At 39.9% G+C, this 15,770-nt stretch overlaps 1 protein-coding gene across 5 annotated transcripts in view; it reads left to right on the plus strand.

Moving 5' to 3' along the window:
* Jade1 (jade family PHD finger 1) overlaps positions 1–8,097 on the plus strand; it is a 53,126-nt gene extending 45,029 nt beyond the window's left edge. For all 5 annotated transcript variants that reach the window (NM_001415052.1, XM_087622253.1, XM_087622248.1 and 2 more), the window contains exons 10-11: positions 780–897; positions 4,371–8,097. In NM_001415052.1, coding sequence (NP_001401981.1) covers positions 780–897; positions 4,371–5,248 — 996 coding nt within the window. In that variant the 3' untranslated portion in view covers positions 5,249–8,097. The remainder of the gene's footprint in view (positions 1–779; positions 898–4,370) is intronic.
* The last annotated feature ends 7,673 nt before the right edge of the window (positions 8,098–15,770 follow it).

Consider the following 15,770-nt stretch of genomic DNA (forward strand, 5'->3'; position numbering starts at 1 on the left):
AGGACCAGTGGGGTTTAGTGCCTTTAGTTCTTTAATTTTGTATTTAGTGATGACTGGGAAGCCTAGATTACTTACGACAAACTAATAGATGTATATATGATTTGAAGAGGTCTTAGAACAGATTGAGTGGGGAATCTCAGCACTTGGTCCTTCAGTTACAGATGAACTAGAATGAGAATGAGGTTAGTAGCACTTTGAAACTGAAGATCCATAGATGTAAAGATTTGCTGGGGATGCTGGGACAATTCCCAGGCATTTGGACACCTCACTGGAATCTGCAATGGCTGGCTATTTGCAAAGTTGTGCCAGTGGACCAAGCAGCTCATTTGATCTTCCAGAGGACTTTGTGCAGGGGTTCCTCTTATGCCATTGACTTGGAAGATGCCTGACACAAATGTGCAGGGAGGTTGATTCATAACTGCTCAAACCATTGACAATAAGTTTTCTGGGAAGATAATGTTGGTAAGCAGAGCTCTGTGGCACAAGGCAGCAAGTCCTGATTAGATAATGGGGTTCTCTACACTGCAGACTGGAGGGGAGTAGTGGGATTCTGCCTATCTCTGCCACTCCTCTGGTGTCACTTCATGGCTGCTACAGACACAAGGGAATAAATAAGCAGAATCTTTCTAGTGGTAGGGTAAAATGCTTAAAGCATGTTTTCATTTCAATGTCTGTCAAGGCCCGAGTAGGGCTGGTATGTCTCAGGTAAAGGAGAAATGGAAGCACTGAAGTATTGTTGCCGTATTGCTCACTTAGAATCTTTATTCTCTACATTCTAGGTTCGGAACCTCACTTACATGGTGACCCGCAGGGAAAAGATTAAACGGTCTGTGTGCAAAGTCCAGGAACAGATTTTCAGTCTTTACGCTAAGCTCTTGGAGCAAGGAAAAGTTTCAGGTATGCATAAAGCCCTAGGAGGGCACAAGGTAGGGCAGGGGTTTGTCACCTTGACACTGCTGTTGAGGGAAAACAGTTGTTCTTACAATCTGTTCTGTAGGAAAGTTTTCAGAGCACAGCTGTTAAACATTAAAGGCATTATATTAGAGGGAAGGTACGGAATTTGGTGTTAAATAGGCTTTGAGACCTGTAGCATCTCCCTCATGACCAAATAGACACAGTCATAGACCTTAATTTCTCTCTACAATTTCATGTAAAGTGGGGATGTTATCTTAGGCTACCTCTTGTAATTATCAGTATGAAAACAAACTGTAGCACATCGAGGAGCTCTTAATAAACATGGTGATAGCTATAAAGGGGTGAGTTCACGCTCTAGCTTTTGGATCAACCTAACATTGTAAAGACATGTTAAGACTACTTACCAGATAAAATCATTTCCTAACATTCATAGTGTCCTTTGAAGATAAGGATGAGATGGAATTCTGAGTGTGCTGGGCATTGATTGATTGATTGGTTGTCTTCCATTTACATTGTTCTAGCTAGCCCAAAAGAAAGTTAAATATGGGAATATGCTTCCTGTACTCTGGCGATGTGTCAGTTATTAAGGTTGGGCAAGTGTTTCACTCTGGAATTCATATGATCTTGTTAGTCCGGTGTAGAATCATGACCTTTAAAGTGTGTGTTTAGCACCAGTGTTCTGTGATGATAAGCTCCAGAAAGTAGATAGTGTAAGATTTCATGGAGGAAGTTGGTCCTGGGATAAGTCAGGGAGCAGGTGGGTCTTAGGCTGCCCTTTAGTTGAGAAGGATGAGTGACTCCACCTTGGATTGCCCTTTGAAGTTCCAGCAGCAGCACTCTTGGCACTTGCTTGTATGGAGAGTCATAGTTCATTCACTCTTCCCATTCAGATTTTGTGGACTTTTTTTTTCTCTAGATAATTATGGCATGCAAGCAACATGGTAGAGATAACCCAGTTAGTGGTGCACACAAAAAAGACTGAGGGGAGTTTTCAGTAATACTCGTCTCCTCAAGGTTCTCATACTTTCAGTAAAGATGTATGTGTTCTTGGTGAGATTTAAGTATTTTTCAGAGGAGCCAAGTGTCTTTCATTATCTGGAACTGTGGAAAGTAAGTTTTCTAAGGAGTGTCATTGGTTAAAGACAGTGTAGTTTAGATTCTTTAAGGTCACTCTTTCTCTTTTCATTCTTCTGTTGGATGCTGGTAGTATCTGGGATGGTTGATGTAGTATACTGACAGAGTTCTGTCAGTTGATGCTTTTAGTACTTCATAAGGAGTCAGTGATTGATCCATAAAGGATGATTTGTGTGTGGCTGGAATGGAGTCATTTTTTTATGGGCATCCCAGGCAGCTGCTTGCATTATGGCTGAGAATTGTACTTGACTGAGTGAGTGAGATTCTCCTTACAAGGTTAGGATGTATTTTGGGTTATAGAACTGTAATGTAGATTCATCCAGAAGTCCTATTGCTGGTGAACATGGTGGATTATGCCTGTAATCAAAGCATTCTGGGGGCTGAGGTAGGAGTGTCAATTTCAGTCAGCTGGACTAGGTTATGAGTTCTAGTTCACCCTCGGTTACAGAATGAGACCGTTTTTAAAGAAAACAAAAACAAATTCAGAAAAGAGAAACAAATGTTCCTCTTCATTTTGAATCAGCAATTACAATCAGTTAAAATGATTTTATTCTTGTGGGATGCTACAGCAAATGCAGCTGAAGCTCCCAAGGGTGGCTTTTCCTTCTCATTTCTTTTTTTCTTAAGATTATATATATATATATAAAATATAACACACACACACACACACACACACACACACACACACACACACACATACACACACGTATACTGCTATACTGTAGCTCTCTTCAGACACACCAGAAGGGGGCATTAGATCTCATTACAGATGGTTGTGAGCCATCATGTGGTTGCTGGGATTTGAACTCAGGACCACTGGAAGAGCAGTCATTGCTCTTAAAACACTGAGCTGGATTTCCTTCTGCTTTTAAAGACAGTTTCAAGGGAGATGCCCATGACTTTCCATGTGTTCTTTAGAGTTCATGGTTCAAACTGTTGTGATTCTGGGAACCAGTATGGTCATTCTGTGGTTTGAGAGCATCTCAGTGGAAATGGTACTTCCAGGAGGCTTGTTGTTAGATACTTTGGAGCTACTCAGGCTCCAAGTCAGGTAGATAGAAATTATAGTTCGGACAACATTGGGTCCTCTTCATCTTTGTTTGCTTTGGGTATTTCAATAAAAACAAACAAAAGATGCACTTCACATGGCATAAAGGTGACTGTTTTCTGGGAAAGCCATTTTCAGATGAACAGCTTGTAAAAAGGACCTCAGCTGTGTTGCTGTTAGGGTCTTGTGGGTTGTAAGATCTTAGGAGGGTTCCTGTAGGACACAGTGGAACAGAACCTTGTGGTTCACATCTTGAGGAGACAAAACATGAGAACTACTTTTTTGTAGTTGGTCTCGAGACTCTTAGAGAACCATGGTCCTTATGAATTCACCAGTGGTTTTCAGACCAGGGTTATAAAGTTTACTAATGAGTATGAAACACATTGGTGGGTCATAACTAATATACAAAACAGATGTGGAATAGTCTAGGGAGTGTAAGGTGGAGAGTGGTTAAGAGTGTTTGTCTGCTTTAGTATTCCAGAGGATTTGGGTTTGATTCCCAACACCCACATAGCAGCTTACAACTGTCTAGATAAATTCTAGATTCAGAGGATCTGATGCCCTCTTCTGGCTCCCACAGGTACAGTACCCATGTAGTACACACAAACATGCAGGCAAAACACCCTACACATTAAATAAAAAATGACTAAGAAAACAGGAAGTGTAAGTTTCTAATTAGATGAGAATTGATATTCATGAATTCAGAAAATATAAGCTTTTACCAGGCTAAGCTATGAAGCATAAGTTTTGATTTGCATAAAAGACTGATTTAACAACTTGGATGACACATTGAACCCCACAGATTTTACCTAAAGTGAATGAACTTTTTTTTCATATTATGTCCAAAATTATTGTGAATACTTACCTTTATTCGGTTTTCACATTTACATGTATTTGTCCTCAATGGTCCTTTGGAGAAAGAAACTTAGAAGTTCTACTTAGTTCAGAGAGGAAAGTGACGGATGACGACTTGTAGATAGTACAACTGCTGTTAAGTAGAGGTAGTGGCTGTCACTGGACAGATTTCGAGCGGATTCCCAATTTTCATAAAAAACTGTATTTTAGTGGTTTTGGATAAGAAAGTTAATATACTGACTATAAAAATTGAAAGCAGATTCTTGAAGGAGGTCATGTCTTTAAAAACCCATTTTTTTTAAAAACCAAGTGCTGATGACTCTTGCTTGGGTGGCAGTTTGATAATGATGTTTCTGGTCTAGAACTTTATTAGTTTGGATTTGCTTATGTAATTTTCCCTGTGGTTTTCTGTTCCTAGGTGTGCCTTCTTCCTGCTCCTCACTGGAGAACATGCTTTTGTTCAACAGTCCTTCTGTGGGCCCCAATGTTCCCAAGATAGAGGACTTGAAGTGGCATTCTGCATTCTTCAGGAAACAAATGGGTACTAACTTGGTTCATTCACTGAAAAAGTCCCATAAGCGAGATGCATTGCAGAACAGTTCTGGGACTGAGGGAAAGACCCTGCTAAAGCAGCCAGGTCTGTCTGGTAGGAGGGAGGGGTCGGGGGTCCCAGAAAGCCTTCTGAGCTTTGAAAAGACTTTTGCAGAAGCACGTCTCATATCATCAGCACAACAGAAAAATGGTGTGGTGACCCCAGACCATGGGAAAAGAAGAGACAATCGTTTTCATTGTGATCTTGTTAAAGGAGACTTAAAGGACAAATCTTTTAAACAGAGTCACAAGCCTCTCAGGTCTACAGACACATCCCAGAGGCATCTGGACAACACAAGAGCTGCCACCTCCCCTGGAGTAGGGCAGTCAGCACCTGGCACCAGGAAGGAGATTGTGCCCAAGTGCAATGGCTCCCTAGTCAAAGTGCCTACAACACCTGCCAGCCCAGTGAAAAGCTGGGGAGGATTCCGGATTCCAAAGAAGGGGGAACGGCAGCAGCAAGGAGAAGCCCATGATGGGGCCTGCCACCAGCACTCAGACTGCTCCCATCTGGGTATAAGCCGAGCTCCAGCCAAGGAGAGATCGAAGAGCAGGTTAAGAACTGACAGTGAGAACGATGGTTACGCCCCTGATGGGGAAATGAGTGACTCAGAAAGCGAGGCATCAGAGAAGAAATGTATCCATGCCAGCAGCACCATCAGCAGGAGGACAGATATCATCAGGAGAAGCATCTTGGCCTCTTGATGAAACAGCCGGTGTGGAAGCATATGTTGCCATGTGCTGAGGAGAGCTCTGATATGGGGGCAAGCAAAAACCCATTGTTTCTGAGCTCCACAAACAGATTTTCTTGCAATTCAGATTGAATTTTTTTTCCAGTCATTTATAAATCATTGTGAGAAGTTTGTGTTATTTGCAACTTGTTGAGGAAACAGAAGAGTAGATTGTAACCATAAGACACTAAGATTAGAACCTGAACTAAACACTAAGAAAACAAATGAAGTAACTTTACAGAGGGGGCCAGGCTTGAATAGTATTATTGCCCTCTACATTTTCCCCAAAGCACAAACTCTTGAATACTCTAGCAGAATCATAGAATTCTGTGTAGTGAATAAGTCCTATTTATAGAAGCCCTCATGTACCATTTATAGCCCACAGAGCTTATTTTCTAGGAATGGTAAATGCTGACAGCATTTGGCTCCCAGGCTGTGTGGTTGTGAGTAGCTGAGGCTCAGAAACTTGAGCAACACTGGGATCTTGCACATGTGGCATCCAGGGGAAGAGTTTACACAACAGGCACTGCTGGAAGGCTGGAGGAGCAGAGCTGCTGCAGTGAGATTTAGGGCTTGTGTAGCGAGGTCCTGAAGCCCTGAGTGGGCTGTGGACATAGGACGGGTAGAGAAAAAGTTGTCAAGAAAGTTTTGTGAGAAAGGGCAGCTGAGGCCCAGGTGTTATTAGTCCGCTTGACCTTCCTCTTTCCTAACTGCTGGCCTTTGGACCCAAATGGGATTCCCCTGGCTACTGCCAGTACTTAGCCATCTGGCTTCCAATAATACAGTGGTTATTCGAGTTCAAGTGATGAACTTCAGACTTTGGTGACTCTCACTCTGCAGAGTCAACCACTAGTACATATTTGGGAAATCCAGGCTTCCACCATGAGTGGATTCCTTAAGCAAAAGGAAAAAAAGAAGCAAAACAGGTTATATTTTAAAACATAGAAAGGCAATAAGTTGCATCAAGGTTATACAGGAAAGAAGTCAAAATGTATCCTTGAATAGGTTTCTGGAGTTGGAATAGGTTTCTAAACTCTTGATTTGTAACTTGGACTTTCGAATTGCATATGGCAATAATTAGTAAGTTATCAGCAATAATAAATTTAGCATTAAATTTGAGTATAATGTTCTGTTTTTGCACTCCTCATATAGTGCATATGTATTCAGACAAGTGGATAGTGTTAAAGTCCTGTTATTTTCTTTGGAATTCAATGTAGTTGTGAATCAAATTTAAGAGAAGGCAAGTTTCAGTAGCAATGAGATTTAGAATTAAGGGCATTTGGAGTAAGCCCGGTTTCCCCGAAATTACCCTTAGTTTATTAATATCAATGTTCAGATTCCTGATTCATTTATACATCTGTTTCCATGTGGCAGGGACATTCTGATAATTAATGAGCAATGTTTTGAATTTGTAGAAGCTTTCAAGTCTTCCAGATGATCGTCAACAACAGAAAAGGCTTATTGAATTCCATCTTGCTATGCAAGTTTTATCAGATGATCAAATGACAGATCTGATGCATCTCATTGTATGTATGACATTTTCAAACCAAGTCTTAACTTCTCAAGTACATTGTAGTAGCTAATTCAGGGGAGGGGAAAGGATGACCCAGGTTTTAGATTGACTATTTTTTGAGCTATGGAGCTCCTTTGAGACTGCTGTCCAGATCAGCTTGTTGCTACCAGTATTAGAAGATTTTTAGGAGTCCAAGTTGTACTTTTGCTTGTAGCCTAATTTAAAAATGAGATGTTTTGCATATGAGCAAAACCCTTGTGCTGGATACAGGAAAAGGCTGGACCCTTATCTAGTTATCTTTTGATAACAGCAACAGCTCTGGTGAGATAGGATTTATAGAGGGATAACCTGTGAAGCCATAGAAAGAAAACCTAAATTGATTTAGTGAGTGTACGGCCTCTCACCATTTTAGGAGGCACCAGATTCATTTGCACTATTAGGAATGCTAGTTTTGTGCAAAAATAATGCCTTACCTGTTTTCCCCCACATTTAGGTTGAAAAGCTTTCAAATGTTCCAAGTTATGCTGAACCAAAAACAAAACAAAACAAAACAAAACAAAAAAAACCCAACAAAATAGTAAAAAAAAAAAATAAAAAAAAATTTCCCCCACAAAAACTAAATAAAAAAAAATAAAGCCCACATGTTTAATTACTGCTTTGAAATGCAAATGGTCTAGAGCACGGTTTCTGACAGTGTAATGATAGCTTTGTAAGTTAGTTTCATGTCATGCTGGGAACTCTGTATGAGGTGGCCACAAGCAGCCACAGTCCACCTACCCACTTGCATTCTATTAGTATTGAGCTTTTTTGTTTGTTTGTTCTTTTGAATCTTCCTTGTGCATCCTGACCAAGAAATATCTTTGATTATGATCAATGTATTATGTCAAAATGTAGGCTAGTTGAACTTTTGTAAAGTTGCCTGGAATGTCATTTGTTAGGTTATAAACAAAAATTTAAATGAAGGGTTTTATGTGTTGTGTACAAATCTTAATTATTTTAAAATGGACAGACTCGTCATTACATTTGTAACCTTGTACAGAGGATTTTTCACTATGTGCCTAGCTTGGTGTCCATTCAACTAAAATTGAAAAAAAAAAGGTGCATGAAGAGTTAAAATCAGAAGTTAAACAAAGTCTATGTAGAGATGACTATTTTATATTACATGGCCCAATCCTGTATTTATTTCTATCCCCTTTTTGAAAGTATTTATAAAACTAGTTGAAGACAGCTGTATTTTTTTGTTGAACTATTTAGTAGAATTTGTGCCTTTTTGTCTGTATGTGAATAAATGCTGTACATTTTGCAATACATTTTTAAGTGTCTGTTGAAGTCTGCTTTTGGTTAAGGTGTAAGTTCAGGGTCCTTAAGTGGTGGCTTTGTTGTCTCACAGTTAATTATATTGAGAATGAGAACTGTATAGGATGTACCTACACTGGAGAAGACTCACTGGGCGTGATACTAACAGTTTCCTTGGATGCCGCCTATTTCCTACCACCTCCTCCTCTTTCCTTGCCACTTGGGCTCTTCCCGAATATAATTAGGATCTGAACACACTTACTTGTTGAAGTAACATAGATGTTAGGGTTTAAAGGCTGAGCCTTTACTATTCACATCACCTTAGCCAAATCACTAAGCCTCATGAGCCAGTTTTCCCAATTTTTGAAGAGATTTATGCCACCTTGCCTAGCACATGCCTGTAATCCTGTAATTTGGGAGGTTAAGATAGAAAAATCACTAGGGGCTTTCTCAAAAATCTTCAAATTGACACTCCTAAAAGACATAATTGAGTGTTCCTCTGAGGGAGATCACTTGTCCAGCATGTGCAAGACCCTGGTTTCCATCTCTACTGCTGCAAAAACAAACATCTTGGTGTCTTACTAGAGTTGCAATATTTTAAAACATTCTACACATTGAACTGTAGTAAGCCATATATACGATTTTACTAATAGGAAGGCCCAGGAATCTGCTATGAATTGAAGCTGAAGCTGTTATTCCTGAAGGTTATTTTTATGACGTGCTTAACATTTTTTTTTTCAGAGTGGTTTTATTAAATGCCTTTGAGCACAGAACACTGGAACAGTAGGTCAAATAAGAGGAACTGACCTACATCCCAGAAAAGGATTTCCAAGATCACAGCACTGGGACTTGGCAGAACTGGGTCTCATTCTAATTTTTAGTTTTTGAGTATTTGCAGTGGGGGACAGTATTAGACAATTGGCAGTCAAATGCACCCTCATGTTGGGAGCAGAAAATCTGATACAGTGTACCCATCCATGGAGATTATGATTAGAGGCAGTGGTGGCATAGCATTACAATTCAAATTTATAATTTGTGAGACTTTTCTAACATGAACTATCCAATAGTCTCAACCCTTGTTTATTTCTCCTTGTCCTCCTTAGTGACTATTTACTTCTGTTGCTTGCTCTCATAAGGCTCCAGAGAGAAATAACTGTGATTCTTCTTTAAGGTCTTCAAGTTGAATAATCACAAAAGCTCCCTAGGGAAATTAAGTTCCCAGGAGCCAAAGGAAGGGCCTGGTGTTGGCAATTCTATCATCTGTGATGGGAAATGTGGCACCAGGGATTTGAGTTCATGTTTCCACCCAAATCAAGGAGAAAATGGTTCTGCCTTTGAAACATTAGCCATCTGCAACAAACTGCCACTAATTGCAACACTGAAATCTTTCCTTTAGTTTCTCTTTAAGGCATAGAACTGCATTAGATATTGCAGTCTCTTCTATGCCAGAGTTTTGAGAGGCCTCTCTGAAAAAGATGAAGTCAATCTAATCTGCTCTCCTGTCTACTCCTTGGTTTCTGCTGCTCTCTAGGCAGCCCAGTTCTTTCTGAGTGGACTGAATTCTCGAAATGATTCTCAGGTTATATGAATGCGTGAGGTCTGGATATTCAGTTTTTCTCTTTAGGCAGTGACACCAGGGCATCCTTTGTGAGTGCTTTCTTCAATGGCTCGTTGTCAGGGTTCCTACTGTAACACCCCAACAATTCCATTTCATGTGGTTCCATCATCACTATATGGTTCTTTATTTCTTGCTAGATTGTTGCAACAGCCGAGTCTTGTTTCCTTGACTCAAGCTGTGCTGAAATGAACTCCTGCTTCCTCTAATTAGCTGTAACCTTGCCAATGCTATCTCCACAGTGACAACTTCCAAATGGCAGATTCTGTCATTCTGTACAGCCTTCAGAGGAGCCTCCAGACTTGGTAATTAGACTGGGCTCACCAAGGGGGCAAGCACTGGTCTGCATTAAGTATACCAATTTGTCTTTAGGCAGGCAGTGTTCTCTTTTTGCCAGTGAGGAAACTGAGGCTCACCATCTGTGGGGTGATCTGGAAACCATTCCCAGCTAGTCTGAGAGTCTGAGTCTCCAGCCTCTGCTGATCTCAACATGAAAATAGTTCACAAAAAGCAGTTCAAATGCTTTTGAGGACATACAGGTCTATATACATTGTGAACTTCATTAAATCACTTTAAATAGTAAAGTCAATTGTTTTGGCTTAGCACATTATGTTAAGAGACTATGAGCATAAAATGAGAGAAGTCCAGTCTGTTAGGGATTATGTTCTGCCTTTTGCTAGGAAGAATGGAATTACTTTGGCTATATACTTTCATGCAACATATATACCTACAGTAAAACAAATTTTCATAGGATTATGAAAATAATACTGTTAAGAATGCAAAGAATAATTCTGGATAGTTCAACAATGTTTGGAAGATGAAATTATTTAAAATTAGTTTCTTGACAACAATGCCTGCTATTAAGACTAATATTTTGACACTAAATACAAATAATACAAAATTCTCACAACGTTTTTTGTGATATTAAGCAAAACAAAGCTAGTCATTAGTCATTTTGTAACTGGATGAGCAGTGCTGTGGAGTGTGGTGGGAACTGCCTGTAATCCCAGCACTAAGGACCTGAAGCAGAAAGAAACAAAGTAATGCCAGGTCAAGTAGCAAAGGAGAGAAAAATGAATGGCACTGTCGTTCATAAAGGGGTGCCAGCCAGTACCATGGCCTAGCTTGTGTATGACTGAGCTTTCACAGTGGAGCTACCAATGTGGGACTGTGGGTTATTTTACCTACTTGTTTGGCTGGTGAATCTCTTCAGGAAGCACTTCTTTTCCTCTCGTCTCCCCACATAGTATCCTCAAAGGCAGGCTCTCTCCTTTCCCTCCCCAGCTGTGGCTCTGTGCCGGCTTCAGCTTCGGTGTTTGGACTGTTGTTCTCTTTGTTTAGAAATGTAGGGTTTTCCACTACTTGACTGATATTTAGGATTTGGACACTTTAGTCTTCTAGGTTTGGGAATATGACCAGATTTGACTTTATATCTACTAGAAATAAAGATATACAGATATATTTACTAGATATAAAGTCACTCAAGGAGGTTTTCAAGGCGCTAACAAAGGGCTTTCAAATTAGCGCTCCAGTCAGAAAGGGCAGGATGTGGTATCAAGACTCTTGATGAGGGCTGAAGAATGGCCTGCACACACAGATGGCAGGAAGCTCCAGGATAGCAGTCACCCTGCTTTCAGTAGCAGAGAAAGGAGGGAACTGGAAAATAGGAAAGTTGAGTGTGCAGTCGGGAGGGATTTCACTGAGGAGTGCTTTCCAGTGCAGAGGATACAGAAAACCTGGTCTTTGGCTTTATGACATCTTCCAGTGCCTCAGTAAACCCACACAGTACTTCAAATAACAAATGGGAGGGAAGGCAAAGGCTGTCTTCCCCTGCACCTTCCTTGAGTAGATGCCATTTGGAAAAAGAGCCCTGCTGAGGGTACAGCGAGGTGGACATGGGCAAAGGTTTTTCTGGAAGCCCAGAGAAGTTTCACTGGGCTACTCAGCCTTCCTGTAGAGCGTGGTCAGCATGGGATGGGTTGGCACCTGTATTTAAGTGAGATGACACACAGACCTGGAACCTGCACCCAGCACTCTTTCCTTCACTTTGGTCCTTTCCTTAGTTAGTATCTAATTTAAATTCAATGGATGTGTTAGCTAGTTTATGTCAACTTGACACATTTACAGTCATCTGAGAGGAGGAAACCTTAATTGACACAATGTCTCTGTAAAAGTGGACTGCGGGCAGGCAAGACTGTAGGATATTTTCTTAATTTGTGAAGAGCCAACTCCTCTGTGGGTGGTGCCATTCCTGGGTTGGTGGTCTTGGGTGCTCTAAAGAAAGCAGGGTGAGCCAGGAGGTACAAGCCAATGAGCAGTTCTCCTCTATGGTCTTGCTCCTGTCTCCAGGTTCCTGCCCTGGCTGCTTAAGTTAAAGATGGCTCATGAAAATGTGAGTGAAATAAATTTTCTTCTCCCTGCAATAATCTAATTAAGGCACTGTCCTGTCTTATTTTTGTTTGCACTTTGTTTTGGTAAGCTCTCCAGAACACACAAACACAGACACAGAGGCTGGAGTTGGAGGCCTCCTGCCTCAGCCTCAGTGGACAGATTGTTTTAAATGATTCCACCCTGTTTCCTTCTTCTTTCCCCTCTGGAGCTGTCTATCTTCCTCCTTCACTGATTATTTTCCTTTTTCTAGTTTTTCCTCTGCAGTTCTAGCCTCTAGTCGTGAGTTTCTCCCTTCCATGCCATTCTTACCTTGGCTAAACAGGTATTTTAGTAGACTTTGTACTACCCTTGTTCCTATACCCCCTCTCCTGTTACTGGAATTCAGTGATTGTTTCTATAGGCTGTGCTGTATTTCCATCTATTGGTTGTGACAGCTCTGGAATTAGTATTCAGCTCTTGGAGAACAGCTGGTAAGCCTAGTGTGCTGAGCATAGATGAGGGTTTAGTTACTGAATTACACTCCAAGTCTTATGTAGAGAAATGCTAGTATCAACAGTGCTACAACCATTTGAGCATTGCAAATACTCCGAATGAAAGAAACAAAAATCCAACCAATGACCCAGATATACCAAATGCCAAGGCGGACCATAAGAAACATGAAAAACCAGGGCAACATGACTCTTCTGAAAATCACTAATTCTGCAGTAATGGATTCCAATGAGAATGAGTTGGATGAAATCTCAGAGAATTCAAAAGAGTCATCTTCAAAAGTGCTCAACAAAACTGAAATAAAATAAAATAAAATAAAAAAACCCATGAATAAATTCAAAGATACAAAAGCTGTTGAACAAAACAAGTCCAATACAGGATATAAAAGAATAATTTAGTAAAGAGATACAAATGTGAAGAAAAATAAAAATGAAATTTCAGAAACAAAAACCTCAAGATATTAAATAAAAACTTGAATGGGAAGTTTTACCAACAGTCAAGTGGAAGACACTGTGAGGTCTTCAAAAGAAGGTATCAATATATCCAGAGAATGTAGGTATTTTTTAATGAAGCAGTAAAAAATATGAACAAAGCACTAGATATGATTAAAAGACCAAATCTATACAAAACATGGGCATAGGTAAGTGTGGAGGTTTAAAGAAGAAATGTTTCCCACAGGTTCGCTTGGTGCCCAGCAGGCAGCACTGTTTGGGAGGTTAGGAACCTTTAGGAGATGCAGACTTATTGGAGGAAGGCTGTCAGTGGGGACAGGCTCTCTGTATTTGCACTCTCTGCTGTGTGCAGTAAAGATGTGATCAACCACGTGCCACACTATGCCATGCTGCCCTCACCATTTTGAACTCTAGCTCTTTGGCACCATACACCAAAGAAATCTTCCTCAAGTTGCTCCTGGTCATGGTATTTTATCACAACAACAGAAAAGCAAATTAACAGTAAGTCATACCAGTTAAGTGGGGATTTTGCTCTGAAGAACCATACCAACCAGGGTAGGTTTTTTTTTTTTTTTTGAGGAATGTGATGGATTTTGAACTAGAGACCTATATTTTTGATGAAGAATTCAGACCTGTAACCTAAAATGAGGATGTTAGCTAGTCTAGTCGGGTACCCAAATGCTGATTTGAGTTCCATCCCAGGCACTGACAATATTTATAAAGAGTACTGCTGACTCAGCAGACTGATACCACACACTGAAAAACACCATGCTGCAGAGTATGAGGAATTCTGGTTCTAAACCCAAGTGTGTCATTTGCCTGTGATATTTAACTTTTGATAAACTTCCCATTATTGGGCAGGAAATCATCTCCACCAAGTAGCAGTGTTGGGTTATATGTGATAATAAATGTAAATGCCTATCACCCCATAGACTATAATGAACATATACCAGTAATATATATGTATCAGGACATTTATCACATATCTGGGACAATTTTCCAGCGAATTATTTTAGGTATAAGTTAAACTGTGACTGTTTCAATTGTACTTTTTACTATAATAACTATATTAGTTTTACCCTAATAAATTTTACCCTTATAAATATATTAGTTTACATAAGACAAGACACTAGTGTCATTTCTGTTTCCACAAATCCAAGTGCTAACAGTTTTCCTTACACATCATACGGTATTCTTCTGGAACTTTTTCCCTTCAAGAAAGGACTGAGCGAGCTTCAAGTGAAAATACTGAATGAAAATATTGATAATGCTTTATAAAAGGAATTAAATGATTCAATACACACTAAAGGAATGAATCATTACTAGGATGCTACACAGAATTTCTAAGAAGACTAGTCATTTTCTTCCTAGAATTATTAGATTAGATAAGGGAAAGATGACTAGTGTGGTACAAGTGAACATTTATTTGCAAGGCAGAAGGCTGGGTGGGTCTTTCTTGCTGTTCTTAGGGTAAGGTGCAAGTTGCACCAGGGACCTGATTGGAAACACACTGAGCAACCATACTGAGGGGCTCTGACTTGTTATCAAGTAAGGGAACAGTGGCTAGCTGAGGTAACAGGGTCATGGTGCACACCGCTATCTGTGGGAAGGTGCAGTGTCTAGGGATTTTTGCTTTTGCTGTGCTAAAGCTTGAAACCAGATTCTTGCACATATAGGCGAGTACAGTATCACCAAGCATACCCCCCAGCCCACTGCCAAGGTTTATAATAAATTCTGGGGCTAAAAGGTGATAGCACTATAAAAAAATTACTTTCAAAATGACTTTCTTTTTCTGTGTATGAAGTTATTTTTCTTCTTCATATAAACAACATCATTAATATTACCACAAATGCTAAACATTCATATGACTTAATGATTGGTAGGAGAGACAATCATCATCTCTTGTATATGGTTAGGGAAATTAAAGTTAATTTTATTCATTTGTACTTAGTTATATATGGATGATTTGCTTGCATGTACGCCTTTGCACCACATGGAAATCAGAAGAGGGTGCCAGATCATCTGGAAATGGAGTGGAAGTTGGTTGGTAGCTGCCATGTGGGTGCTGGCATACAAACCCCAGGTCTTCTGAAAAAGCAGCCAGTGCTCTTAATTGTGCAACCATCTCCTTAGTCCCCAAACAAAGTTATTCTGATAAATTATTTTGAATATAGCTTATTATAAATTTATTAGTTTACTTCCCCAAATACCATTTTCTTTGTTATTTTTTGTTTTTTGTTTTAGGACAGGGCTCAGGCTGACTTGCAATGGTGATGTGGCCAGGTTGGCTGGGCATCCTTCTGCCTGATATCCTCCATACTGGAGTTAGAGATGTGAACAACAGTGCCTAGCTAAATTCGTTGCTTTGCTCATTTGCTTTTAAGTTTTTATATTTTTGAGGATTTTGTGAGTTCTGTGTTTGTATTATTTAAGTTTATTATTTCTAAAAAATGATTTATTTTAAATTATGTGTGTGTCCTTGTATTGTTTTGTGTGCATGGAAGCAAGTACCCCTAGAGGCTAGAAAAGGGGGTTGGGTCTCCTGGAGTTGGGAGTTTAGGTGGTTGTGCACTGTCCTCTGAGGGGTCTGGGAATTGACTGGGGTCCTGAGAGAGCATCAAGTGCTCATAATTGCTGAGCTCTGAATTTTGTTATTATTTTTTTTAATGCTCAAATGTTCTATGGCTCCAAAACAGGTTTATGTAATATTTAAATAATTTTTATGATGATTTGTTTGAGA

This window comes from Rattus norvegicus, chromosome 2 (genome assembly GCF_021556685.1).
Source record: "Rattus norvegicus strain SHRSP/BbbUtx chromosome 2, alternate assembly SHRSP_T2T, whole genome shotgun sequence".
Lineage (NCBI taxonomy): Eukaryota > Metazoa > Chordata > Mammalia > Rodentia > Muridae > Rattus > Rattus norvegicus.